This window comes from Leopardus geoffroyi, chromosome B3 (assembly GCF_018350155.1).
Source record: "Leopardus geoffroyi isolate Oge1 chromosome B3, O.geoffroyi_Oge1_pat1.0, whole genome shotgun sequence".
Lineage (NCBI taxonomy): Eukaryota > Metazoa > Chordata > Mammalia > Carnivora > Felidae > Leopardus > Leopardus geoffroyi.
The window spans coordinates 53,398,171-53,424,241 of record NC_059337.1 but is presented as its reverse complement, the minus strand read 5'-3'; the positions used below and the strand labels follow the sequence as shown (position 1 = coordinate 53,424,241).

Sequence of the window (26,071 nt, the reverse complement as noted above, 5' to 3'; positions counted from 1 at the left end):
TTATTGAATTATATATTTGTTAAGTCACTGTTGTCATATATTCTTTTAATTATTTAAACATGATTTCCTTGGGTTCTTTGAACATATTTATAATAACTGCTTTGAAATCTTTGCTAAATCCAACATGTAGGCCCACTCAGAGACAGTTTCTATTAACTCCTTTTTCCCCTAAATATAAGTCATCTTTCCTGCTTCTTTGAAACTTCATAATTTTGTTGTTGAAAGCCGGACATTTAATTTTTTTTAAGTTTTAATTTAAATTCCAGTTAGTTAACATACAATATAATATTAGTTTCAGGTATACAATTTAGTGATTTAACACTTCTATACAACACCTGGTGCTCATCATAAGTGCACTCCTTAATACTCATCACCTATTTCAGCCATCCTCCCACTCACCTCCCCTGTGGTAACCATCATTTTATTCTCTATAGTTAAGAGTCTGTTTCTTGGTTTGCCTCTCTCTCTTTTTTTCTCTTTGCTCATTTGTTTTATTTCTTTTTTTTTAACTTACTAAACAAATATTTTAAAATGTTTGTTTACTTTTGAGAGCGAGAGCTAGTGAACATGAGCAGGAGAGGGGCAGAGAGAGAAGGGGACAGAGGATCTGAAGCAGGCTCCAGGCTCCAAGCTGTCAGCACAGAGCCTGACATGGGGCTTGAATTCACAAACTGCCAGATCATGACCTGAGCCAAAGCTGGACACCTAACCAGTCACCCAGGTGCCCCTCGTTTGTTCTGTTTCTTAAATTGCCCCTATGATTGAAATCATATAGTATTTGTTTCTCTCTGACTGACTTATTTTGCTTGGCATAATACTAATACTCTTTAGCTCCATTCAGGTCATTGCAAATGGCAAGATTTCATTCTTTTTATGGCTCAGTAATATTCCACCGCATATAAGTACCACATCTTCTTTATCTATTCATCAGTTGATGGACACTTGGGCTGTTTCCATATTTTGGCTATTGTAGATATGCTGCTATAAACATTGGGGTGCATGTATCCCTTTGTATTAGTATTTTTGTATTCTTTGGGTAAATACCTAGTAGTGCAATTCCTGGATCATAGGGTGATTCTATTTGTAACTTTTGGAGGAACCTCCATACTGTTTTCCAGAGTGGCTGCACCAGTCTGCATTCCCACCAGCAGTGCAGGAGGGTTCTCTTTTCTTTACATCCTTGCCAACACCTGTTGTTTCTTGTGTTGCTGATTTTAGGCATTTTTTTTAAGTTTATCTATTTATTTTTGAGAGAGAGAAAGAGAGAGCACAAGTGAGGGAGAGTCAGAGAGAGAAGGAGACACAAAATCTGAAGAAGGCCCCAGGTTCTGATCTGTCAGTCCAGAGCCAGACACGAGGCTCAAACCCATGAACTGTGAGATCTTGACCTGAGCTGAAGTCAGACATTTAACCAATGAGGCACTCAGGCACCCTGATTTTGGCCATTCTGACAGATGTGATATCTCATTGTAGTTTTGGTTTGTATTTCCCTGTTGATGAGTGATGTTGAGCATCTTTTCATGTGTCTATTGGCCATCTGTATGTCTTATTTGGAAAAATGTTTATTCAGGTCTCCTGTCCATTTTTAAATTGGATTATTCATTTTTTGGGTATTGAGTTTTAGAAGTTCTTTATAGATTTCGGACACTAACCCTTTATCAGATATGTCGTTTGCAAATATCTTCTCCCATTCCATAGGTTGCCTTTCAGTTTTATTGATGTTTTGTTTTCTTTGCTGTGCAGAAGGTTTTTATTTTGATGAAGTAAAAAGTTGCTAGTAAGAAGTTGCTACTATTGATGTCAAAAATGTTGCTGCCTGTGTTCTCCTCTATGGTTTTAATGGTTTCAGGTCTCATATTTAGGTATTTAATCCATTTTGAGCTTATTTTTGTGTATGATGTAAGAAAGTGATCCAGTTTCATTCTTTTGCCTGTTGCTGTCCAGTTTTTCCCAACACCATTTGTTGAAGAGACTGTCTTTTTCCCATTGGATGTTCTTTTCCACTTTGTTGAAGATTAACTGACCATGTAGTTGTAGGTTCATTTCTGGGTTTTCTATTCGGTTCCATTGACCTATGTGCTTATTTTTGTGTTGGTACCCTACTGTTTTGATCACTACGGCTTTGTAATATAACTTGAAGTCGGGATTTGAGGCCTCCAGGAAAGCTGGACATATTAGATAAAATTCTGTAGCAAATCTGGTTTCTGATTTCTACCCCTAGTGATAGTTGTTGCTGTTTTTTTCTTTGTTTGTTTAGTGCCTTGCCTGGACTAAACCTATGGATGTCTCCCTCACCTTGTGTGCTCATGATATCTTTGGATTTTTAGGGGTCATCCTGGATCTGCACAGCTTGGTGGTCAGGCAAGGATTGATCAGAGGTTGTGCTCAAACCACAGAGTCAGTAAGACTTCCATTCCTTGCTATTTGATACGTGTGTGGTTTGGAGGGAACTTTCACATTTTAGGCAGTTTTCACATCTGCCTGACTTTTACTTTCCAACAGGCCTTGTGTCTACTTTGTGTGTACACGCAGCCTTGGGTTGGCCAGTGATGGATGGAGAGCCACTATCTAGGACTGTTGATTTCCTGGTCTCTTTTTAAATTATTGGCTAGTCTTTGATCCATTGCTTACCCTAGTCAGAACTGTAGCCTCAGGCTGGCAGATGCCACTGGATTTTTCACATTTGTCTCCAAATTAAATGAGTCCCCTCCAGCAAGGAAGGTGTAAGTTTTCATGACTTGCTCCACCCGGATAGATCACAGTACCAATCAAACTTACTGGGCAGAGGGGCCTGGAGGAGTAGCCTCAGGGAAAAACAACCTAGAACCCTCCATTCTTATCTGATGTGTGGTACTTTTTAATGAATTGATACTTTTCAATTTGTTGTGTGCTTCTGAGTGATTTCTAAAACACTGGAATGGATATTTTTTTTTTTAATTTTTTTTTTTCATCGTTTATTTTATTTTTGGGACAGAGAGAGACAGAGCATGAACGGGGGAGGGGCAGAGAGAGAGGGAGACACAGAATCGGAAACAGGCTCCAGGCTCTGAGCCATCAGCCCAGAGCCCGACGCGGGGCTCGAACTCACGGACCGCGAGATCGTGACCTGGCTGAAGTCGGACGCTTAACCGACTGCGCCACCCAGGCGCCCCTGGAATGGATAATTTTGATAATTTTGCTGTATACTTGTTTTCCATAGAGAGGATTTGCTTATCTCCTTTCTTCATCAGAAGTCCTGCCCTGAAATCCATTTTTATGTTACATAAAATTGTGTTTATCAAGCAGTTATCTATAAGATGCTAGATTGTTGTTTGCTAACAAATCTGTTTCATATTTTACAAATGTTTGGGAAATGTTGAGTTAAATAAAATTAAATAGGATTCTTTATTATAGGACTTCACAGGGTCATGAATATGCCAAGATACCTTGCACATCTCTAAGAGCAGGGCTGTGGAGTAGAGTACAAGTATGCAGCATTTTCCAATTAATTTAGCCACAGAATATCTTTTACGATGAGTATCTATTAATAAGTTAAGAAACAATGGTAAATTCTGGGCCAAATGATGATGGTCATCAATGGGTACTTCTTTATATTCCCACAGATCATTGTCAGTAGTGGGGAACAAATAACCAGATGTTCTCCCAGCACCCTTTTTTCTTAATAAATCTTTCTCTGGTCCTGCTTTAATCCCTGACACTTTAAGCTTCCATTAGTTCTATCTCTGAGGCAAACCCACTTATTTTATTTAATTTTTAAAAAAATTTTTATGTTTATTTTTTTATGTTGAAAGAGAGAGACAGACAGCAAGCAGGGGAAGGGCAGAGAGAAAGGGGGAGAGAGATAATTCCAAGCAGGCTCTGCACTGCTAGCATAGAGCCCTATGTGGAACTCAAGCCCACGAACAGTGAGATCATGACCTGAGCCGAAACCAACAGTTGGATGCCTAACCAACTGAGCTACTCAGGCAGCCCCAAACCGCTTAATTTACCCTGACAGAGAAGGTTCAGTTGGGACCTGAATGGACCTCTGAGTTCCTAGTTCCTTGCTTCCTTCCTAAAATGGTTTTAATTTTCCTTATGATTATAAAATTAATGTTATCATTTTTAAAAATTCAGTAAATAGCACAAAGTATAAAGAAAAGCATACAGAGTAATCATAATTTGACCATCCTAGGCAATCACCTTTAACATTTAGGTATTTATGTGTCCAGATATTTTTCTATGCTTACCCTTCCCTCCCACACACTCTTCATTTATGAAATGTAAAATGAGTGCTTACTAAGTGTCAGGCATTTTGCCAGGTGCTGGGCAAATGGCGGTGAACACTTGATCCTTGGTCTCAAGAAGCACTGCAGTCTTAGGACCACTGTACCTCCTTAAAATGTACTGAGTCACCTCTCGGCCCTATTTTCAGCTCAATGACAGCCACCTTCCTCCCTGACTAAAAGGAGAGACAGAGGAAATCCAGTTCTAGAGGGTTTAATTTAACAGGTTCAGTCCCTGTCATTCTGAGTGAAATTACCTGGGACAGAGGTAGAGACAGGAAAAGGAGAAAGAGCCCATATTTACAGAAAAAATGGACAGTCTAAAATTACATGTTTAAAAGAGAACATCCATACCCCTTTCATTTCATGGCAGGACTTGGAGCCAGGGTCTCAGAGTAGGAAGCCACAGGCGACCTCTTCACTGTGAATGCCATGAAAGTATGGGGAACATGCTCCAAGCTCAAAGTCTGTATTTAGGGCTGCAATTTCAGTTCTACCTCTAGGGTTGTGTGACTTTGGCCAAGTGGCTTCCACAGCCTAAGTATCAGTATCCTTTTCTGTAATATTAGGTGATTGGATGTGTGGATGACATCCAAAGTTTCTTCCAATTCCCACATCATACAATTCTAAATCTTAAGTCCTGCTATATACTTCTACAGCTTTTCCTAACAGGAATTTAACTTCCAGGCTTTTGATGTTTGTTTCTCACCTCTGCTGTAAATTTTTAGCTTTTCAAGGTGGAACCTAGAGAAGGAATGGTAGGAATTGGTGGGGATTCAATGATCTTTATGCCTGGGTCACACACTGGGTAGAAAGCTCTGGAAGTTGCTCCAGCAACTTTTCCTTCAGAATCCGGTCAGTAGGAGATAATTTTGCCTTTTTATCAAATTTTTCTCTTTTCTAAGGATTCTTCTGTCTTCTTCTCTTACAACCATTCATCCTACCCCTAAACTCTTTGCTGTTCATTGGCCTACACTCCTATATCAATTGATGTGACTGAATAATAAATATAATAATTACTTCAGAATAATTGAGTACCTACCGTGTACTAGGGAGTTTTCAAAATTTTTTATCTTAGGACCTCTTAACATGCTTGAAAGTTGTCAAGGACCTCCAAAAGCTTTTGTTTATATGGGTTATATCTATAGATATTTACTAAATTAAAAGGTAAAACAAAATTTTAAGCTATTAGTTTTAGCAAAAAATGGACCCATTATATGTTAAAAACATTTTTTAAGAATGACAAACATCTATATATTCAAAACAACAACAACAACAACAAAAATTAGTGACAGGAGTGGCACTGTTTCACAATTTTGCAAATCTCTTTGCTGTCAGGCTTAACATAAAACAGCTGGATTCTCATGCCGGGTTTTTTATTTAATCTGTTGTTTCAGGGTTTGTATTCATTTCCTGGGGCTGTTCTAATAAATTGCCACAAATCCAGCTGCTCAAAACAACAGAAATGTAATTCTTTTACAGTTCTGGAGCCAGAAGTTCAACATCAGTTTCACTGGACCGAAATCAAGGTGTGGGCAGGGAAGTGCTCCCTCTGGAGGCTCTAGAGGAAAATTCTCTCCTTGCCTCTGGCAGATGCTGGTGGTTGCTAGCATTCCTTAATTTAAGGCTGCTTCTTTCCAATCTCTTCCCCTATCTTTGCTTCAACTGCTCTTTTGTATGTGCTGGAATTATAATCTTCGTGTGCTTCTCTCTGATACGACATTTGTGAAGGCATTTAGGCCTCACTGGGATAATCCAGGGTAATCTCTTTATCTCAAGATCTTTAACCTAATCATGCCTGCACACGTTTCACTATATAACATTTACCAGTTCTGAGGATTAGGATGTGGATGTATTCTTGGGAGCGACTGTCAGCCTGCAACAGGTTGTTATTTTGTTTGATGTTTATAAAGAAAATCTGGTCTCACACAAATATGTGGAAAAAAGAGTATTAAATTTGTTTTTTAATTTTAATTTTATTTTAGACAGAGTACATGAGAGGGGGAGAGAAACAAAAGGGGGGGAGACAGAGAGGAAGAGGGAGAAAGAGGGACAGAGAGGGAGAGAGAGGGAGAGAGAGAGAGAGAGAGAGAGAGAGAGAGAGACTCTCAAGTAGGCTCCACGCTCAGTGTGGAGCCCAGCACAGGGCTTGATCCTACAACTCTGTCATTGTGACCTGAGCCGAAATCAAGAGCCAGATGTTCAACCGACTGAGCCACCCAGGTGCCCCAAAAGAGAGTTTTTAAATAGCCTTTTCAAATAATTGTGGATATTATTCTTTAGCACAACACCAAAACTCAACAAGAAGTAGTTTCTTTTTTTTTTTTTTTTAATTTTTTTTTTCAACGTTTATTTATTTTTGGGACAGAGAGAGACAGAGCATGAACGGGGGAGGGGCAGAGAGAGAGGGAGACACAGAATCGGAAGCAGGCTCCAGGCTCTGAGCCATCAGCCCAGAGCCTGACGTGGGGCTCGAACTCACGGACCGCGAGATCGTGACCTGGCTGAAGTCGGATGCTTAACCGACTGCGCCACCCAGGCGCCCCAACAAGAAGTAGTTTCTTAAAGGTTTGTTACAATTGTGGAATTTGAAAACGTATCAGTGAACTTTTCTCACTGGGCTACATTAAAATCATTGGGATATATGCATTTTAAATAGATTCATAATTTTATAACATCACGCATTGATCATTTGGAAGATATTGGTTAACTTAAACAGATCTTCCAAATCTTAACACATTTAATTATACCTGATCAAAAAATAACATTAATTAATATCACCACCAATCTTATCAGAACAGTTCTTGCATATTGGGAAATTAACAAACTCCTGGTACAGAAACACAGTTTTCAAAATCCTAATTTTCAGGTGAAAACTTGAATTTTATCAGTGGCAACAAATTCCGTTATTTTCTTTGAACTTACAGACTTGCTGTTCATTTGCAAGAAAACCATTGTTTGTCAGTACGTGAGGAAAAGTGGCTGGTTCAGCTTTCAAGTCAAATAAGTGCGCAAGTGCTTTTCCTTGAGAAACTGTGGCTGTGCATCAGAACTGTTTTATGTGCACTTCTAATTTTGTCACACACAATACACACACACACACACACACACACACACACACATATATTTTAGAGAGAGAGAGAGAGAGAGAGGATGCAAGTCAGTGAGGGGCAGAGAGGGAAGGAGAGAGAGAATTGGGACTCACCCGAGGCTCCTGTTTTTACCCAAAGCGGGGCTGGAGCTCACGAGAAGTGGGGCACGAGCTCACCCAAATGTCACATACAATATTTAAAAGAAATGTACTAAAAGGTCGAGCTTTAATAAAATTAAGAACTCTTACTGCTTCATTAAAGATAGTCTGAGGTAAACTGGCTGCCCCTCGTCCCCTATTGTGAGCATGTGGTGGTGAAGAGGACAGTTTGGAGCCTCTGCCTTGATTTGCACCAAGGCACCAGCAGTTTTGCCCAGTACTATTTTTATACCATTAGTGCAAATATCAGCACAGTTGTTCCAGGATAAACTATGAGATTTTAAAAATGAGTCAATGCTCTATTTTAGCACCACTTCTGTTTGCTGCTAAGCATTCATATAAAAGATCTTCAAGTGTTAGTTGGTGTTGACACTGGATATATACACGCAAAGCAACAAGTCTAGCTACATCTATAATTCTATAATTTTTGCTCATCTGAAAGGCACTACAGTTCTGCAGATGAGATGTTACCTCAGTCTTGATGTTTGCAATTCAAGTTCTAATTTGGTGAGCTACTGCATTTTTGGAAAGTAGCTTGGCCATGATTTCTTTGACTAATTTTTCACCTAGCAGGCATTTCCTCAGTAATGTACAGGCTTTCTTAGTTTCTCAGTTACTGCATGCACCTTTTCAGCCAATGCAATACAATAATTTAACATGTAAGATGCGTCAGGGGGTTTTTCATTTCTGGTTTGAAAAGTGGTAACAAAAACTCCTGGGCTTTTAAAGAGCCTAGCATGTTTGAAATATTCAATTTTGCCTTTTCTTTTCTTATTTACAGTTTCACCCAGATTCTTCCCTTTACCTGAGTCAGAGAATGCTTTGATATTGATGTCAGTATCATCTTTTTCAGCATCTTTAGATGTGGGAAGGTTGAAAAAGCAAGTCTTCTAATCTCCCTTTTGTAAGCCAATGAGAGAACCTAAAGTAAAAAAAGAGTATAAACAAAATTTTAATTTAGAATATTAAATTCTCAAAGAATAAGTTTTAAATAAAATTTAAACATTTATTTTTCAATAAATTAAAAACTATTGCAAAAAAGTCTCCAAAATGAACTTTTTTTTTTTTTTTTTTTTTTTTTTGAGATAGAGAGCAGGGAAGAGGGGCAGAGGGAGAGAATCTTAATTAGGCGCCCCACTCAGAGCAGAGCCTGACATGGGGTTTCAACCCACTACCCTGGGATCATGACCTGAGCCAAAAATCAAGAGTCTGGTGCTCAACCAACTGAGCCACCCAGGCTCCCTGAAAAAATAAACTTTTTTTCTTGTGTTTCCACATAGGTACAAGGACAATTTAGGGTTTTCAAAAAGCCATTTATAGGACGATTGATGAGGTTACAGAAATTAAGTATAAAGGACGATAGCTTGTAAGAACACACTAGATGCACTAAGGACAAACTGAGTTAATCTCTGAAAACGCACATATTTATACCCTACACCTTAGAAGATTCTAGAAAACAGAGGAGTACTCAAGCACACATTTCACCAGTCAACAGAGCTTTTAAGTCAACTATCCTCTTGAAAACTTCTCTGTATACTCCCTAGAGGATGAGAGCTAAAACAGCAAACAACTTTTAAATAATATTAGGCATACAGTTTGACTTCGTGGATCTCTTGGAAGGGGGTCAGAGACCCTCAGAAGACACCAGAGCACATTTTGAGAACCACCGTACTAGATTGTGCTCTGGGTAGAAACTGGGGTAACGTCAATAGCTAAAATACCCGCTCCATGCGGAGATATTTATGTAGTAAGAACCGTGATGAGTTGTCAAATGAAAATGAACGGAAGGTTGTGACAGGGTAGGGCAGGAACACTCATCCTTGTCTGTCCGGCCAGGGGAGGCCGCTCCAGGAGAGAGACCTTCCAGCTGGGACTGCGGAGTCGGACTCGGTCGGAGGCGGGGGTGGCCGCGCGACCACCTGCCCTCCCCGGCTGTCTTCCCACGTCCGCGGTGAAGAGGGGTGAAAGGGAAGCGGCAGTGACCGCGAGACCCCGGCGCCGCGGGCGCCCATCCCGGCGGAAGGAATGCGCAGGACAGTGGCCTGTCATTCGACACCACCAGCACTGTCAGGGCCGGGGCCCGCGCCGTCCCGCCGCTCGGGCTGCGGTGCGGGGAGGTGGGCCTACTGCCCGCGGTCCCGCAGAGGGGGAGCGCAGGCCGAATGGGGGAAAGGAATGTGCACCTCCCAACGCGGTCTCGCGCGGCGGGGAGGCAGCGAAAGGGAAAAGGGAGACCTTGCAGGATGAAGCGTGAGGGGGACCAGCCCCAGCGGCTACCTCAAGAGGACCCAAGGGTGAGACCCCGGGGTTGCCATCGAAACTGGACCATCCGGTCCTTCAATTCCTCTCCAGGACGTCACCCAACTCGAGCAAGTTGGGAGAGCCGCTTCTCCCAGCGGACTGTCGCGCCCTCCGGCGGCCTCAGTCGGGAACGACACTGTACTTGTCCATTCTGGACGCGAATAAAGATTTCTTTTTCAAACAAACAGGAAGTGTCTACGGAGGCCGGGCTGGAGGCTGGGCAGGGGCCGGGCATGAAGCCGGGCGGCAACCAGATCGCGGCTGGTGGCGGCGGCGGCGGCGATGAGCGACATAGTGGAGAAGACGCTGACGGCGCTGCCGGGACTCTTCTTGCAGAACCAGTCGGTTGGCGGGCCAGCGGGAGTCAAGGCGTCCTTCTCCTCGCGGCTGGGCAACCTCGTCCGCGGCATCACCGCGCTAACCTCCAAGCACGTACGTACTTGCCGGGCCGGGAGGTCAGGGGAGCCGGGGGAGGCCCCGGCACTGGGAGGCCCTAGTCGGGCGGGCGCCCTCAGGGCTGGCCCTCCGGCGGGGCTTATGGACTGCTTGTGTCAGTCCGTCCCTGCGTCTGTCTAGAAGCGTGATTTTCCTTCCGGGACTGACAGCGGGGAGGCCGAGTTTCCACAGTGGATCCTCACACTGAGTCATTATTACCTGGAGCAGATCTCTTTAATCTTTGAGACTCCATGTGTTTCCCGAACGTTGAAGTGGAAAAGTACCAATACGCATTTCATAGGTTGTTTCGAGAATTAAATGAGACATCAAGCGAGTGAAAATACCAAGTACGATGGAAGTGTCAACATTATTTACCTTCTACAAAGTTTCTTTACAGGTTCTTTCCTCCAGTTATTTCAACTGCTGGACGTCACACTCCGGAACAGCCCCTGCCATCTGAACCGGTCGTTGAATATTTTGGGGGAGCTTGAGGTTCTTAGATTAGACCTACGGGGTGGGCAGAGAAAAAGCATAATTCTCTCTCAGTGTCAAATTTATTGTCTCAGCCTCAGTTGGGCTTTGAAAATGAGCAGTTATAATAGAAGGTATTAAGTTTCCACAGACTTTTGGTAGTCGAACAGATTGTGTTAGATACGGATTGCAAGTTTCAAGGGATTTATATATTTAAAAAAGATTGTGTATTATGCCGTAATTTGTTCAAAAGATATTTGTGGGAGAGGTTATGTGTTAGACATTGAGGAAAAAGAGTAAAACAGATTTTCTTTTCCCCAAGGAATTGATCATTCATTTGGGGCTTAAGATAAATAGAAATAAGGGGTGCCTGGGTGGCTCAGTTGGTTAAGCATCAGACAGCCTGGAGCCTGCTTGGGATTCTCTTTCTCCCTCTCTCTGCCCCTCCCTCACCCTTGCACACGCTTGTGTGTTTGCGCATACGTGGTCTATCTCTCTCGAAATAAATTTAAAAAATTTAAAAAAAGACAAGTATAAGCAATATACAATGACGTATAAGTGCTGGGGGAGAGGAAATGACGAAGACAGAAAGATTTTCTTCAAAGCGCTCAGGATTTAAAACATTCTGTTTAAACCGAACTAGATGATACTGTACTGGATGCTGTATTTCTGCTTCACATTCAGAAATCATTATTTATGGACTTATTATTGTTTTAACATTTTGTCTTTTACTAATTTCTGTGAGATTCTAAGTGAAATCTAAAAAAATATTTTTGGTCTTTTAAAAAATATTTTATTTTCTAAAGTTTATTTATTTATTTTGAAAGAGAGAGAGCACACGGGTGGGAGAGGGGAGAGAGAGAGAGAGGGAGAAAGAGAATCCCAAGCAGGCTCTGCGGTTTGCACGGAGCCTGAAGTGGGGCTCGATTTCATGAACTAACTGAGATCATGACCTGAGGCAAAATCAAGAGTTGGATGCTTAACCAGCTGAACCACCCAAGCACCCCTATTTTAGGTCTTAAATTGCAGTTTGAAACTGTTCATAAGCACTGAGGGCAAACTGAGTTAATCTCAACCTTAAGTTAATCTCTCTTTTTTTTTTTTTTTCAACGTTTATTTATTTTTGGGACAGAGAGAGACAGAGCATGAACGGGGGAGGGGCAGAGAGAGGGGGAGACACAGAATCGGAAACTGGCTCCAGGCTCCGAGCCATCAGCCCAGAGCCTGACGGGGGGCTCGAACTCACGGACCGCGAGATCGTGACCTGGCTGAAGTCGGATGCTTAACCGATTGCGCCACCCAGGGGCCCCAGTTTATCTCTTAATGTGGCAGTACTTCACTAGTAGTTCTTGATTAACCATCTAATGGATAGCTACTAATTCATTGTGTGATTTATTTTTTTTTTTAATTTTTTTTTAACGTTTATTTATTTTTGAGACAGAGAGAGACAGAGCATGAACGGGGGAGGGTCAGAGAGAGAGGGAGACACAGAATCTGAAACAGGCTCCAGGCTCTGAGCGGTCAACCCAGAGCCCGACGCGGGGCTCGAACTCACAGACTGCGAGATCATGACCTGAGCCGAAGTCGGCCGCTTAACCGACTGAGCCACCCAGGCGCCCCTCATTGTGTGATTTAAAGATAGTGGTATATTAGCCAAAAATGGGGCTGATACTCAAGTGTGCTAAGGAGATGAAATACAGTGCAGACAGTAGAAATGATCACATTGGTGCATTTATTGTGTGTGAGAGAGAGATGGGAAGTGAGGGAAAGGATGTGAGGAATAAGGAGAAAAGAATAGGGAAGGATATTTTGGGGGAAAAAGACCAATTTCTGTTTCTGCCTTCTTACCCTATTTCTCGATTCTATGAAGACTGACTTTTATTTATTTACTAAGATTACTTATTTTTTTATTTTAAGCATATATTTTTTTCTTATTTTAGACAGAGTGAGTGAACAGGGGAAGGGGGTAGAGGGAGAGAGAGAGAGAATCTTAAGCAGGCTCCAAGCTCAGCATGGAGCCTGACATGGGGCTCAATCCCATGACCCCTGAGACCATGACCTGAGCTGAAATCAAGAGTTGGACACTCAACTGACTGAGTCACCCAGGTGCCCCAAGATTTTTAATTTTTAAGTTATCTCTACACTCAGCGTGGGGCTCGAACTCAGAACTCCAAGATCAAGAGTCGCATGCTCCACTGACTGAGCCACCCAGGCACCCCAAGACTTTTTACTTTTAAAGGGAAGGCGTGAGAACCTTATCCTGGGCCAGTACATGAAAATTTTCTTTATTCTTTATCTCTAACTTTAATTAAAACCAAACCAGGGGCGCCTGGGTGGCGCAGTCGGTTAAGCATCCGACTTCAGCCAGGTCACGATCTCGCGGTCCGTGAGTTCGAGCCCCACGTCAGGCTCTGGGCTGACCGCTCAGAGCCTGGAGCCTGTTTCCGATTCTGTGTCTCCCTCTCTCTCTGCCCCTCCCCCGTTCATGCTCTGTCTCTCTCTGTCCCAAAAATAAATAAACGTTGAAAAAAAAAATTAAAAAACAAAAAAACAAAACCAAACCAAACTTTTTTTGCTAAACTGTCCTTAAGGAGACAGTAATTAAGTGAAGGAAAGAGAGATGGTGGATTATTCTTTCTAGGAATGATTCCAAGGTTTGGAGAAATGCCTGTAGGCAAATTTTAAGCACATGTAATTGTACTTTAAAATAATGTTTATTTTTTATTGCAAGTATTATAAATTATATTTTTCCTTTAAAAAATATTGTTACAGCTTAAAAAGCCAGTTATTCATGCGTTTAAATACTTCCACTTTTTCAGGAGGAAGAGAAACTAATCCAGCAGGAATTGAGTAATCTGAAAGCAACTGTTTCTGCTCCTACTACAACACTGGTAAGTTTGCATAGTCGATACCAGCACATTTTATATTTGAAACCTGGTCCACTGTGGACCCTATCGTGGCATCTCATTGGTAAGTTGCTAAAAGGTAATTTATCATAGTTACAATCCGTTATGGGATGGTAGCAGGTCAGACATTAGCTTGAACTTTTTATTATTGACTGTCTGCACCTGAGTAAGACTTGCTTGACGGATGCCAGTTCAATGCCAACATGATGGTAATTACATAAATGTGGCAATACTCATGGACCCCAGTGCTGATCTTAATGTGTTAATGTTGTACACTGAGAAAAGGTTACCATATATCATTTAAAGTAATATTTTCAGTCCTTAGTTGGTATATTATAGATCTCTCATTTTACTATTATACATCTTGGAATATAGGTGAACAAAGTAGAAAAATGGCTTTCTTTCTATGAAACAGTATATTGCATGACAGCTAAATCAGATTCCAGTCTTTTTTAAAACTTCAGTTCCATATGCTTTGATTTTTCAAACAGCATTCATTCAGCAGCTAGTAATGAGTAGCCCCTATATTCAGGTCTCTGTCCCTACATAGTTAGATTAAGACCTAATAGGTTTTGTTTTGTTTTGTTTTGTTTTGTTTTCTTTTAACTTCCATGCGGTTTCATATAATGAGATTTTTTCCAGGTAACATTATTCAGCAAATATTTAGTGAGTGCTTTTTGTGTGTAAGTCACTGTGGGAGTATCCTTCTCTTCTAATAAAAATATTGGGGTGATATTTTGCATGAACATATGATCACGTACATGAATAACACTTTAAAGTCTAAGAGAATATATGTATTTCTTTTTATGGTCATGGTAACATGTGAACAAATGAAACTCAAAGCACATTAATCTGATGTATTTATGTGTGTAAATGTATATATGTGGGTGTATAGATCTTTATGTGTGTATATGTAAGAAGTCATTGTGATTTTTATTCGTGATACTTGATAGAAATGTTAAGCAGGAATGGTTTCTCTCCTTTTACTTTGTTTGATTTCCATCTTCTGTAATTGGCACACCTGGTATGCACAGAAATAAGATAAATAGGTAGAAGTTAGGGAGCCAAACTTTTGAAGGAAGATTTTATAGTAATTATGGCGGTCCAGCTCTGGGCATGTTTTGTAGTCTGTCCCTGAGATGCTCTGTGTAGAGAAATTGTAAAAAAAAAAAAAAAAAAAAAAAATTCTGTATTGAGGAATGGATTTTCTTCTCCAAAACTAAGAGAATAATAAGGTATGCAATACAATTTTAATTAAATAGAGCTCATGATGACCTTTGAAAGACTGAAATAAAATGTTACAAAACCAGGGATGATACTTAATGGATTAGATGAACACTTCCGCTCCTAATTGATGTGGAAGCCTTTGAAAGGAACTTACAGTATCTTTTAGGCTTATTTTTTCAGTGTTTAGTAGTCTTAATACACTAATAAATTTGACTTTTATTACTTAAACACAAGTGACCTGAATTAAATCTTATTCTCCAAGGATTTTCCCATGGTTTCTTTTAAAACTCTTCATTAAAAATAAAATAAAATAAAGTAAAATAAAATAAAATGAAATAAAATAAATAAAGCTCTTCATATTTAAATATATAAATACGATATTCATATATAAAATATGAATGAAATATTGAATATTAATGTCCTTACCTTAAAATGTTACTGTTTTCTAAGTATTTTGTGATTTAATAACCTTGTAATATACCAACCCTAATAAGATAAATGGGTATTTACCTAATAAGATTTTTAGGTATTAAAATAGTCTGTGAGCTTATTTTGAAACACATTTTATTTCTATTTTTTATTTATGATTAAAATTTGCTATAAATATTGAGAATGCAAAAATTATTATATTATAAAACAGCTTTTTAGCTTGTGTTGTAAATATTGAAAGACCCAGTTAAAAAATTAAATAATTAGAAATGCTATACCATTAATGATATCATACCCTTCAGTTCCTAGTTGAGAATTGTTTAGAAAGAATGCCTTTACAGGCGCCTGGGTGACTCAGTCGGTTGAGCGGCTGACTTCAGCTCAGGTCATGATCTCATGGTCCATGGGTTCGAGCCCCACATCGGACTCTGCTGACAGCTGGGAGTCTGGAGCCTACTTCAGATTCTGTGTCCCCCATTCTGTCTGTGCTTACCCCGCTTGCTCTCTCTCTCTCTCTCTCTCCCTCTCTCAAAAAGTAAACAAACATTAAAAAAAGAAGAAGAAAACAATGCCTATAAAACAAACTGTTGCATATTATGTACAGCAAAATAATTCTGAAAAAGTTCAGGTGCAATTTGGTTTTCAAATATGAAAATTATTTTCTTTACAAATTATTACCAACTTATGGGAATTTTATGGATGTCTTCATTTGACAAAGTGTATTAAAATGATGTGCTCTGTTCTAGAAGCCAAGTCATATTACTATGGGTGAAATTTTGTCTGAGGACTAGGTGTCTCCCATTATAACTAAATTTTTCACAAGTACACCTAGAATTAGAAATAGATACAGTTGATTTATTGTTTGATGTTGCCACTAACAAAATGTTGAAATAATTTTACTAAAATCAGTACTGTTGGTAAGCTAAGTTTTGGAGCAACTTTTATTTATAAAGTTTGACTTCAGGTTATTAATTTATTATATATGTGTATGTTATTTCTTCAGTGCTAGGATTAAAGGATTCCTCTGTGAAATGATTGCAACATAATGAAAAAAAACCAAAACATTCTATTTGTTTATGCAGTTACTGGATATTTGCTTTTCAGAGAATGATGAAAGAGTGTATGGTGAGACTTATATATTGTGAAATGCTTGGATATGATGCTTCCTTTGGCTACATACATGCGATCAAGTTGGCACAACAAGGAAACCTTTTAGAAAAAAGAGTAGGTATGTATGTGTTTAAGATTTTAATACTAAATGTTCTTAAAGTTCCAGCTACTGTGTAAAATGAGTAATGGCAGGTATATAGTGTGTTTTTAGAACATTGCCTTGTAATTTCCAAAACTTTAAAAGGGAACACTTCAAAAACTTAAAGCCTATAAGTGAAATCAGTCTTACTGATTCTATCCTGTTTTTGTGATAGATGAGCATCTATACTTGTCAAAATTCATTAAACTGTACACTATGGGCGAATTTTCTTCTGTGTAAATTATACCTCCACAAAGCTGATTTTAAAGTCTAACATCATCAGTTTAATGATCAGAAATGTTTCTTTATAGAATAAAAACTGAAATTGAGTTGAATAATTTAAAATATCCTGTTCTCAGTTTCACAAATGTTAGCTGTGAGGATTAGAGGTATCTTTTAAAAACGTTTGTCTCCTTAATCAACCTTTAGGGCTCTTAGGATATATCCTTTAAATCTTTTATTCATGTAGGTTCAGCTATGTATCAAAATTCAAGAAGGAAGCACTTTAGAGTCATATGGGAGTATAACATGTTCTGTATTCAAAGGAGTTGATGGTGTCATGTTGTCAAGGACCAGCATTCTTCACAAATATCTGTGCTATCAGATAATGGGATAGGAAAGGGAGATAGCTTGCTAAAGATTCTGAGACTGGCTGTACCCATTATTCTACTTACTGAAACTGACTTCACTCTTCTAGATTTATTGTATTCTTCCCTCCAAGGGAATGTCCTCTGTTGTCTCTCCCTTCTCATATTCCAAATCAAGTTTTAACTCTTCTTTTATCACTCTGGTGGCTTTTACCATCATCTTTGGGTGGTATCTTTTCATATATTAATGTCTTAGCTCTTGAACTAATTCTAAGATCCCCAAAGGCAGGGAAATTTTGAAAACAATAGTCAATTATTAGGTGGTTGGTGCTGTAATTTTGTACGACTGTTGCTATATTGTGCTTCTTAGACTGGCATACCATTTTTTTCATTTTCAATTTAATTTTATTATTAAAAATACATAAAGTTCAAAAGTTAAGACCTTATAAAAAGGTATAATCAAACAAGTCTCACTTTTAATTTCTAGTCCCTCTTACCCTGTTTGCTCCTTACTGCCATAAGTAACCATTTTCATTAGTTTGTAATTAATCTTTCCATTGTTTCTTCTTGCAAAACAAGCAAATGCATGGGAACACACTCATAAACTCTCTCTTACACAAATGATAACATGCTATATAGATTATTATACACCTTGTTTTGACATCTTCATACTCTTATACAGTTGCATAATTTTCATTGGATGGATGGATAGGCCATTATTTTTTTCAATCAGGTCCCTATTGGTGGACTTGTGGGTTATTATTTTTTTTTTCTCTTGTAAATAATGTTGCAGTGAATAACCTTGTACCTGTGTTATTCATAGTTCTGGAGGCTTATTTTAATAGAGACCTCAGAGTCATTTTTATTGAGATTCATGATCTTAGGGAAGTATTTTATTGCCAAGTAGAGGAACTTATTCCTGCAGGTATCAGACATTTTTTATGTGTGCTAGTGAGTATAAGTTTTTTTTAAGATATCATTTAAACCTTCTATATGTCTTCACTGTGTTAGTATTGCCTTTTCAACTCTCCTGAGATTTCTAAGATTAGCTTTGGTGCTTTCTCTGATGGAGATGCCTTCTTCTTTTTATTTACTTACTATTTTTTAATTTTTTAATGTTTATTTTTGAGAGAGAGGGAGAGAGAGAGAGAGAGAGACAGAGTGTGAGTGGGGGAGGGGCAGAGAGAGAGGGAGACATAGAATCCAAAGCCGACTCCAGACTCTGAGCTGTCAGCACAGAGCCTGATGCAGGACTCAAACCCACAGACCACGAGATCATGACCTGAGCTGAAGTCAGATGCTTTAGCTGATTGAGCCACCCAGGTGCCCCTATTATTATTTTTTAAGGTTTGTTTGTTTATTTATTTATTTATTTTATTTTATTTACTTTTAAATTTTATTTTATTTTTTAATTTACATCCAAGTTAGTTAGCATATAGTGCAACAATGGTTTCAGGAGTAGATTCTTTAATGCCCCTTACCCATTTAGCCCATCCCCCCTCCCACAACCCCACCAGTAACCCTTTGTTTGTTCTCCATAAGAGTCTCTTATGTTTTGTCCCCCCCCCCCGTTTTTATATTATTTTTGCTTCCCTTCCCTTCTGTTCATCTGTTTTGTATCTTAAAGTCCTCATATGAGTGAAGTCATACGATATTTGTCTTTCTCTGACTAATTTCACTTAGCATAATACCCTCTAGTTCCATCCACATAGTTGTGAAATGTTTACTTATTTTTGAGGGAAAGAGAGAGGGAGGGGCAGAGAGAGAGAGAGGGAGAGAATCCTAAGCAGGCTCCACGCTGTCAGTGCAGAGCCTGACTCTGAGCTTGGACTCACAAACCATGAGAACATGACCTGAGCCAGAATCAAATGTTGGATGCTTAACTGAGAGAACCACTCAGGTGCCCCCACCTTATTATTTTTATATGTTGTTGAATATATAAATTTCAGCACCCATTAAGTTAGGCATTATGTTAGGTGCTTTATCTTATGAGATAGGTGAAAACTGAAGCTCAGAAAGGTTAAGTCACTTGTCCAAGGTCATATAGTTAGTAGATAGTGGAGCCAGAATGTAAACCCCAAGTTTCTATGAATCAAAGCCTGTATTCTTACCCTATATGTCACTCTTTCATATCAAGCATGCTCCATAATCTAGTCATTATTCTTTGCTTTCTGGAACCTTTTCATTTTTTGAGTTCACTGAATATTTTTTTCCCTGTTTCCTGACTGTCACAATAGTTAGGATATTCTTTGTAACAGAATTAAGGTTTCCTTGATATGGTCTTTGAAATTACTCATCTTCTTATACCTTGATATTGGTGACTTGGGTGTGGGTGATACCTTAGCTGATCATGAGTTTTCAGCAATCAGATAAGAACTTTTTTCTTTAAATGCTTTCTAGGGTTTTCTCTTTTCTTGCCCCTGCTTAGTTGTTTTTTCTCTCTTGCCCTGCTCCTCTGACCTTTAGTGAAGATGTTGCTGTGGGTCATACCCTTTCTTCTTGGTTGTGAGAATAGGTAATTTCTTACAGTTTCCCATGATTCCCAGTAGACACAGACATGATGGGGACAGTTAGCATTAGAATCCCTAATGAAAGAGCCGAAAGAATTGAGAAGAATGAAACACAGTGAGGATGGGTGTCAGGGAATAGGGCCTCAGGATAGACCATGGAGAGACAGGACAGCATAGGGATTAAAATATGAACTAACTCCTGGCTGGGTTTGAGTGCTGGCTTCACCATGTAATAGCTATAGACTGTGGTCATTTACCCTTTTTCGTCCTTATTATTCTTTTTGGGATAATTATACCTACTTCATACAGTTGTGAGGATTGAATGAGGTAAGGCTTGTAATATACTGATCCACAGTAACTGTCTAACAAATGTTCTCAATCTGAAGAGTGACAAGAAAATGACATGGAGTAGCTAGATTCCATATACATGGCATTTGTCATAGTATTAATGTATTTCCTCAACCCTAAGATGTACTTTTTTATGTTTTAATATTATTGAAATAAAAATGCTTATTTAAATCAAGTACACTTAATGTGGTAGACAGTGTTTCTTTCCTCAACAACTGTTATTCCTTCAATAGTGTATCTCCAAATGAGAAAATAGATATTGTGTATGGCTTAATATGTGATTTACATCATACGGGTTGGTATTAGGTAGCTCATTCAATAATAAGAAATAGCCAGTAACTCACTAGTAACTATAGTAACTATTTTTATATAGTTATCTTTGGCTGTAAGATAGAAAATGTAATGTTTTAATTGATTGTGTAGAGATATGCACAGAAGATAGAAGGCATATATTTCTAATGTCATTTATAAGACTTTAAGTTGGTACATATAGCCTCTTTTCCATTTTGGTGACAATCCTGTGAAATACAGAATTCTGAAAGATTTCAGGATAAAGAACATCTGAAATCTTCCTGAAGTTTTTGAACTTCATATTTTCCAATCTGTTTTTATAGTTACCTGTAGTTGTTATCTTTGACACTTAAATTTTGGAATATATTATTGCTTTGTTTAACTTTTCCTGGGAAAAGTCATTTTTGGCAGGTAATAATGAGACTTTTCCCCTCAAATTTTATAGGTTATTTGGCTGTTTCTTTATTTCTACATGAAAGTCATGAGCTGTTGCTTCTCCTTGTGAATACAGTTGTAAAGGTACTGTACTATATGTTGGGTAGTATGAAGTCTTAAGTTAGTCCTGCGGGCTTCTGACATTTCACCTCTATCATATTGAGTTAGATATTTTTGGAAGAAGCCAGGCTTACAGAATGGGCTTAGAAAGATCTTTTAGATCAGTTTCTGAGTTTGTAAAATGAAGTTTATAATAGAACTTAGCCAAGTTGTAAGGGTTAAATGGAACACTGTGTTAAAGTGGGAAGTAGTTGCTCCTGCCGCTCGCTCTTATTATTGTTTCATTTAAAAGCAGATCTCCAGGGGCACCTGGGTGGCTCAGTGGATTAAGCATCTGACTCTTGATCTCAACGCAGGTCTTGATCTCAGGATTGTGAGTTGAAGCCCTGTGTTGGGCTCCATACTAGGCGTGGCGCCTAGTTAAAAAAAAAAGAAGACAGCAATCATGCAGCTCTGCAGACCTTTAGTCAGATCCACTTTTCTGACTGTCTTTTTCTTCAGGATCTCTTCTAAAAGGATATAGATATAAACTGAATAATTGAAGTCTTTCAAATTCTAAAAGTCATTTTTAAGGAGAATAGAGTATAATTGGGTAACTGAAATTTATAGATAATAAAAATACAGTGTAATCCACACAGTGTTTTTTCCTGTTAAACTTTGGATCAAAATTAGTAATGAAGTGTAATCAAACTGTTGAGCTCTTCCATGTTTTTCTGGATGTATGACTCTGTGTATGTGAATGTGTATAGGGTACTTTCTGAATTTTAAGTTACATACTCCTTTAAGGTTACTAGTAGCTTAAATTTTTCAGGATTTTCCAAAATAAATTTATGTTTCCAAAATAAATCTGTTTGAATGATTTATAAACTTTGTGCATATAGAAGTATATAAACACACGCATTGTATACAATCTAGAATTACTTCCTTTTAAACACTACTCAATTAACAAGAAAAAAATTCAAAGATTGGTTTTGTTATTAGTTTAGAAAAGTTTTAAACGCTGTAGTAAAGGAGACTACTATGGGTCAGTGTCAGAACAGAAATACAGTTTCCTTTTGGATCAGTTGCTTTTTGGCTGTATGTATCTTAATTGACTCTATTAAGGGAAATGAAACAGTAGGATATTCCTACACAATATGAGGTAAACCTGAATGTACAAATTGATTATAAAGTTAGTAGAAAACCATCAAGTATGTAGGGCCATTGCAGTATTGAACTCAACCTAGTTTCAAAATGTGCACTGAATGTTTGTTTGCTCACTGATTATGTCAGGACTTGCAGAGCACTAACCTGGTAGAAGTATGCATGGCACTTACTGTCGTCAGCCAGATATTCCCTCGAGAAATGATTCCAGCTGTTCTTCCATTAATTGAAGATAAACTTCAACATTCTAAGTAAGTAAATTCTTTTTGGGTATGTGTCTATACTATATATTTCAAAATAAAAATTTATACTAAAAAACTTATTGTAACTTTAACTTAATGCTGCCAGGGTAGAGGATAGACTTAGACTGCCTGATACAATGCAGAAATCTCTGATAGCATTGTCCCTTATTTTATGTGGGTTTGGGAAAATGTTAGGCAGCTTTCTAAAGTTAAACCAAGAGGCAGTGAGGTTTGGTGTCAGGAATCTGTGGCTTTCCTCCCAGTTCTACCACTAACCAGTAGTGGTCCTGTTTTTCCTTTGACTATGTGGGATTGGTTGAAACATGTTAGTTTTCACAAAGTTGTTTTGAGGATAAAGTGGAATAATGGAAAAAAATTGGCAGTGAGTGGTTCAAGTGCTGTGAATGCAGAGCTTCAGTGTACGGGGGATGCTTTGATGGCAAAACTGTAACATTCAGATTCTGTTTTATAGCAAAATATATCCAAATAAACCTTAACTTGTAGTATTTTGCTAATCTTACCTTGTAAGATTCCTTAACTCTTTCCTTATCAGCTTGAATTTTTTTTTCCTTCAAAGATTTTATTTTAATTCAAGTTAGTTAACATATAGTGTAATATTGGTTTCAGAAGTAGAACTCAGTGATTAATCACTTACGTATAACACCTGGTGCTCATCACAAGTGCCCTCCTTAGTACCCATTACCCATTTAATGCCCAGCACCCTTTAGCCCATCTCCCTACTGACCTTCCTTCCAGCATCCCTCAGTTTGAGCTTGACTTACCTTTTCACTAATTATTTTGTTTTATTGTGTTGTTTTGTTTTTTTTTTTGTTTTTGACAAGCCCCTTAACTTTATAACCTTTAGAACTAGGAACAGTTTGCAATCATTTTCTTTTTTCTTTTCTTTTTTCTTTCTTTTCTTTTCTTTTCTTTTTTCTTTTCTTTTGTTTTCTTCTTCTATTTCTTTTTGTGTTTTTTTTGTATTACAATATTTTAGTTATACTTATATTCTTTTTTTTTTAATTAAATTTTTTTTAGTGTTTATTTTTGAGAGGGTGGGGTGGAGCTGAGAGAGAGGGAGACAGAATCCAAAGCAGTCTCTGCACTGTCAGCACAAAGCCTGACATGGGGCTCAAACCCATGAACCGTGAGATCATGACCTGTGCCAAAGTTGGATGCTCAACCAACTGAGCTACCCAGGTACCCCAATATACATATATTCTTAATAAAAATATTTTGTTGCTCATAACAACATTTCTTTATTTTATATGTTTTTTTAAGCTAGTATTTTTAGTGTTCTAAGATTAAAAAATGTTGTCTTATGGTTTGTATTCTTTAAGAAATTTTGGACCATGAAACTTCTGGCTAAAATGATAGCTTTTACTAAGAATTATGGAATAACTTCATAAGTTTTTCATACTTGTTTTAATGCTTTGTTTATGTCAAATCTGTCTTCAGAACAAATGATGGATGTAAATGATTAATTATTGGAAATAAAATACTAGTTTTTCTTAGATAATTACAGGTTCATCTGATGATAGCAGAGCATTATTTTTGTGTAATTTTTCCATACCCACACTGTTTTGTGATAATGGTACTTACTGATCCTTTGTTTGAAATCCTTCTGAGAACTGAATTTTTTCCTTATTGCTTTCCATGTGCTCTAATTTCAAATATTGGTATCTCCTGTCTTCTACCAGTTAGACTTTTTGAAATTCTGCTTCTGTAGTTATGGCCATAACTAACTCCATGCAGAAAAATATGGGTCAGAGCTATAGGTATGCTAGTGGATGTCACAAAGAAGATGTGGCTTGGACCTGACTTTTGAGTTTCACCATGCCAGACCTAGAGCCCCAATCTAGATCTCTTGATGTCTTTTGTTAGTACCACCACATAGGGCCAGGCCTAGGGATTCCTGAGCCTGTTCAGTATTTGTATTCTTTTATCTCACCTCATTTACCTACTCTCTCAGAACTGATATTGGTTAACACTCAATAGCGATATATTGAGATGTAGTTTACAGTCACCATAGTATTAACACTACTGGCAAATCTGTTGTTAACCTACTTTTTCTTTCCATATCAAAATAATTTTCCATCATGGCATAGTTTGCCTAGGAAAGTAGTGAGTTGCTTGTTAATGGAATTTAGCAGAAGCTGGAGGACATTTTTTAGGAATCTTATAAAAGATACTCTTTTTTTTTTTTTTAAAGTTTATTTATTTATTCTGAGAAAGCCAGAGAGAACACAGGTCAGGGAGGGGCAGAGAGAGAGGGAGACAGAGTCCCAAGCAGTCTCTGTATTGTCAGCATGGAGCCTGATGTGGGGCTCAAATTCACAAAACCATATCATGACCTGAGCCAAAACCAAGAGTCGGATGCTTAACCAACTAAGCCACCCAGGCGTCCCATAGAAAGTATTCTTGATTGGAACACAGAAGATTGCATTGAGTAATCTCAGTTTGGAGATTCTGTGATTTTAGGTAACAGAAATATATATTAAGGAACCCTAATAGTAAATACTTTAGTTTTGTGACATTTGCTGCTGTTATGAACACTGCCAGCATAGCCTGCCTGCAAATATATTTAAAAATAGGCGTGAGTGAGAATTAACAAGGAAATGTACTAACTTGGAAATTACATTATGAACATAAGATAGTTACTTGTTATTTTGCTTCTTGTGTGCTAGACATTATCTGTTAAAAATTAAGTGTAAGACTAGCATATACTTTCCTCTTTGTTGTAATGACATTTCTGAAACATGAGCTGGAAAAGGGGAGGAGTGACATTTTTAATGTGAGTCTTCCTATTGCCCTGGCTTCCTAAAGTATTTCAAGTATGCTTGCCCATGGTACAAAAGAAGAAATCTTTAAAGGTGTAATGTTAATGAGATTTTATTAATTTTTAAATAAAATAATAAATATTAATAAAATAATAAAATAAAATAATGTTATAATAAAATATAATAATACATATTAATTTATTGATACCAACATTGATAAATATACTGTATAATATTACTAGCCAGAGTTACTTCTTACAGATTTGAACTGTTGATTCTTTTCCTAATTTCTAGAGAGATGGCTTTCAAAAATGGAATTAGGGAATTAAGGATTTTATTTATCTTTCTTGTTTGTTCTGGTTTCAAAACTAATATTTGCTTGTTACCAAAAATTGTGTACCTAAAGAAATATATAATATGAGCAGTTAAAATCTTTTGAGGTCTTACCTCCGAGAGATAACTACTTTTTATAGTTTGATGGATTAGAATATAGAAATTAACAATAAGTGTGTAATTCTTTCTTTCTTTTTGTATTAAGGTAATAGCTGATATTGTGAAATCATCTTGTGTACAATATTTTCAAACTAAATGCCTGTGGCTTCAGACAGTTTGTTTAGATTTTATTTTTTCTCTTTAGGGAGATTATACGAAGAAAAGCTGTTCTGGCATTATATAAATTCCATCTCATTGCTCCTAATCAAGTACAGCATATCCATATTAAGTTTCGGAAAGCACTTTGTGACAGAGATGTTGGGGTCATGGCTGCTTCTTTGCACATATACTTTAGGATGATTAAGGTAAGTTGGAAATTTCAGGAAGTACTGAGTAGTTGCCATTAGAAAAATGTAATTATGGAATAAAAAGAACTCACATTTTTCAGTAAAATTCTTAATGAACATGTCAAGTTTTTATTATTGACTTTTTAATAGTAATTTTTATAAGTTGATAGCATGAGTTGTAGGCACATTACAGAATTAGTCTTTTTTTTATTTAAAAAAAAATTTTTTTTTCCAACGTTTATTTATTTTTGGGACAGAGAGAGACAGAGCATGAACGGGGGAGGGGCAGAGAGAGAGGGAGACACAGAATCGGAAACAGGCTCCAGGCTCTGAGCCATCAGCCCAGAGCCCGACGCGGGGCTC

General features: G+C 38.0%; 1 protein-coding gene and 1 long non-coding RNA gene across 10 annotated transcripts in view; one reads left to right on the top strand and one right to left on the bottom strand.

Annotated features, from left to right (window-relative positions):
• Positions 1-9,903, bottom strand: part of LOC123583026 — an 89,556-nt gene extending 79,653 nt beyond the window's left edge. For all 7 annotated transcript variants that reach the window (XR_006704707.1, XR_006704708.1, XR_006704705.1 and 4 more), the window contains exons 1-3: positions 9,793-9,903; positions 8,321-8,437; positions 4,280-4,356 (exon numbers count right to left, since the gene is read on the bottom strand). This is a non-coding gene — a long non-coding RNA (uncharacterized LOC123583026). The remainder of the gene's footprint in view (positions 1-4,279; positions 4,357-8,320; positions 8,438-9,792) is intronic.
• Positions 9,904-10,010: 107 nt separating this feature from the next.
• AP4E1 (adaptor related protein complex 4 subunit epsilon 1) overlaps positions 10,011-26,071 on the top strand; it is a 64,623-nt gene continuing 48,562 nt past the window's right edge. Inside the window, exons 1-6 of one of the 3 annotated variants that reach the window (XM_045449752.1) lie at positions 10,011-10,248; positions 13,542-13,613; positions 16,389-16,512; positions 20,715-20,788; positions 22,037-22,158; positions 25,567-25,726. In XM_045449752.1, the coding sequence (XP_045305708.1) occupies positions 10,099-10,248; positions 13,542-13,613; positions 16,389-16,512; positions 20,715-20,788; positions 22,037-22,158; positions 25,567-25,726 (702 nt within the window). In that variant the 5' untranslated portion in view covers positions 10,011-10,098. Of the gene's footprint in view, positions 10,249-13,541; positions 13,614-16,388; positions 16,513-20,714; positions 20,789-22,036; positions 22,159-25,566; positions 25,727-26,071 lie in introns of those variants that run through there. The other 2 variants (XM_045449751.1, XM_045449753.1) reach the window with 2 other exon arrangements.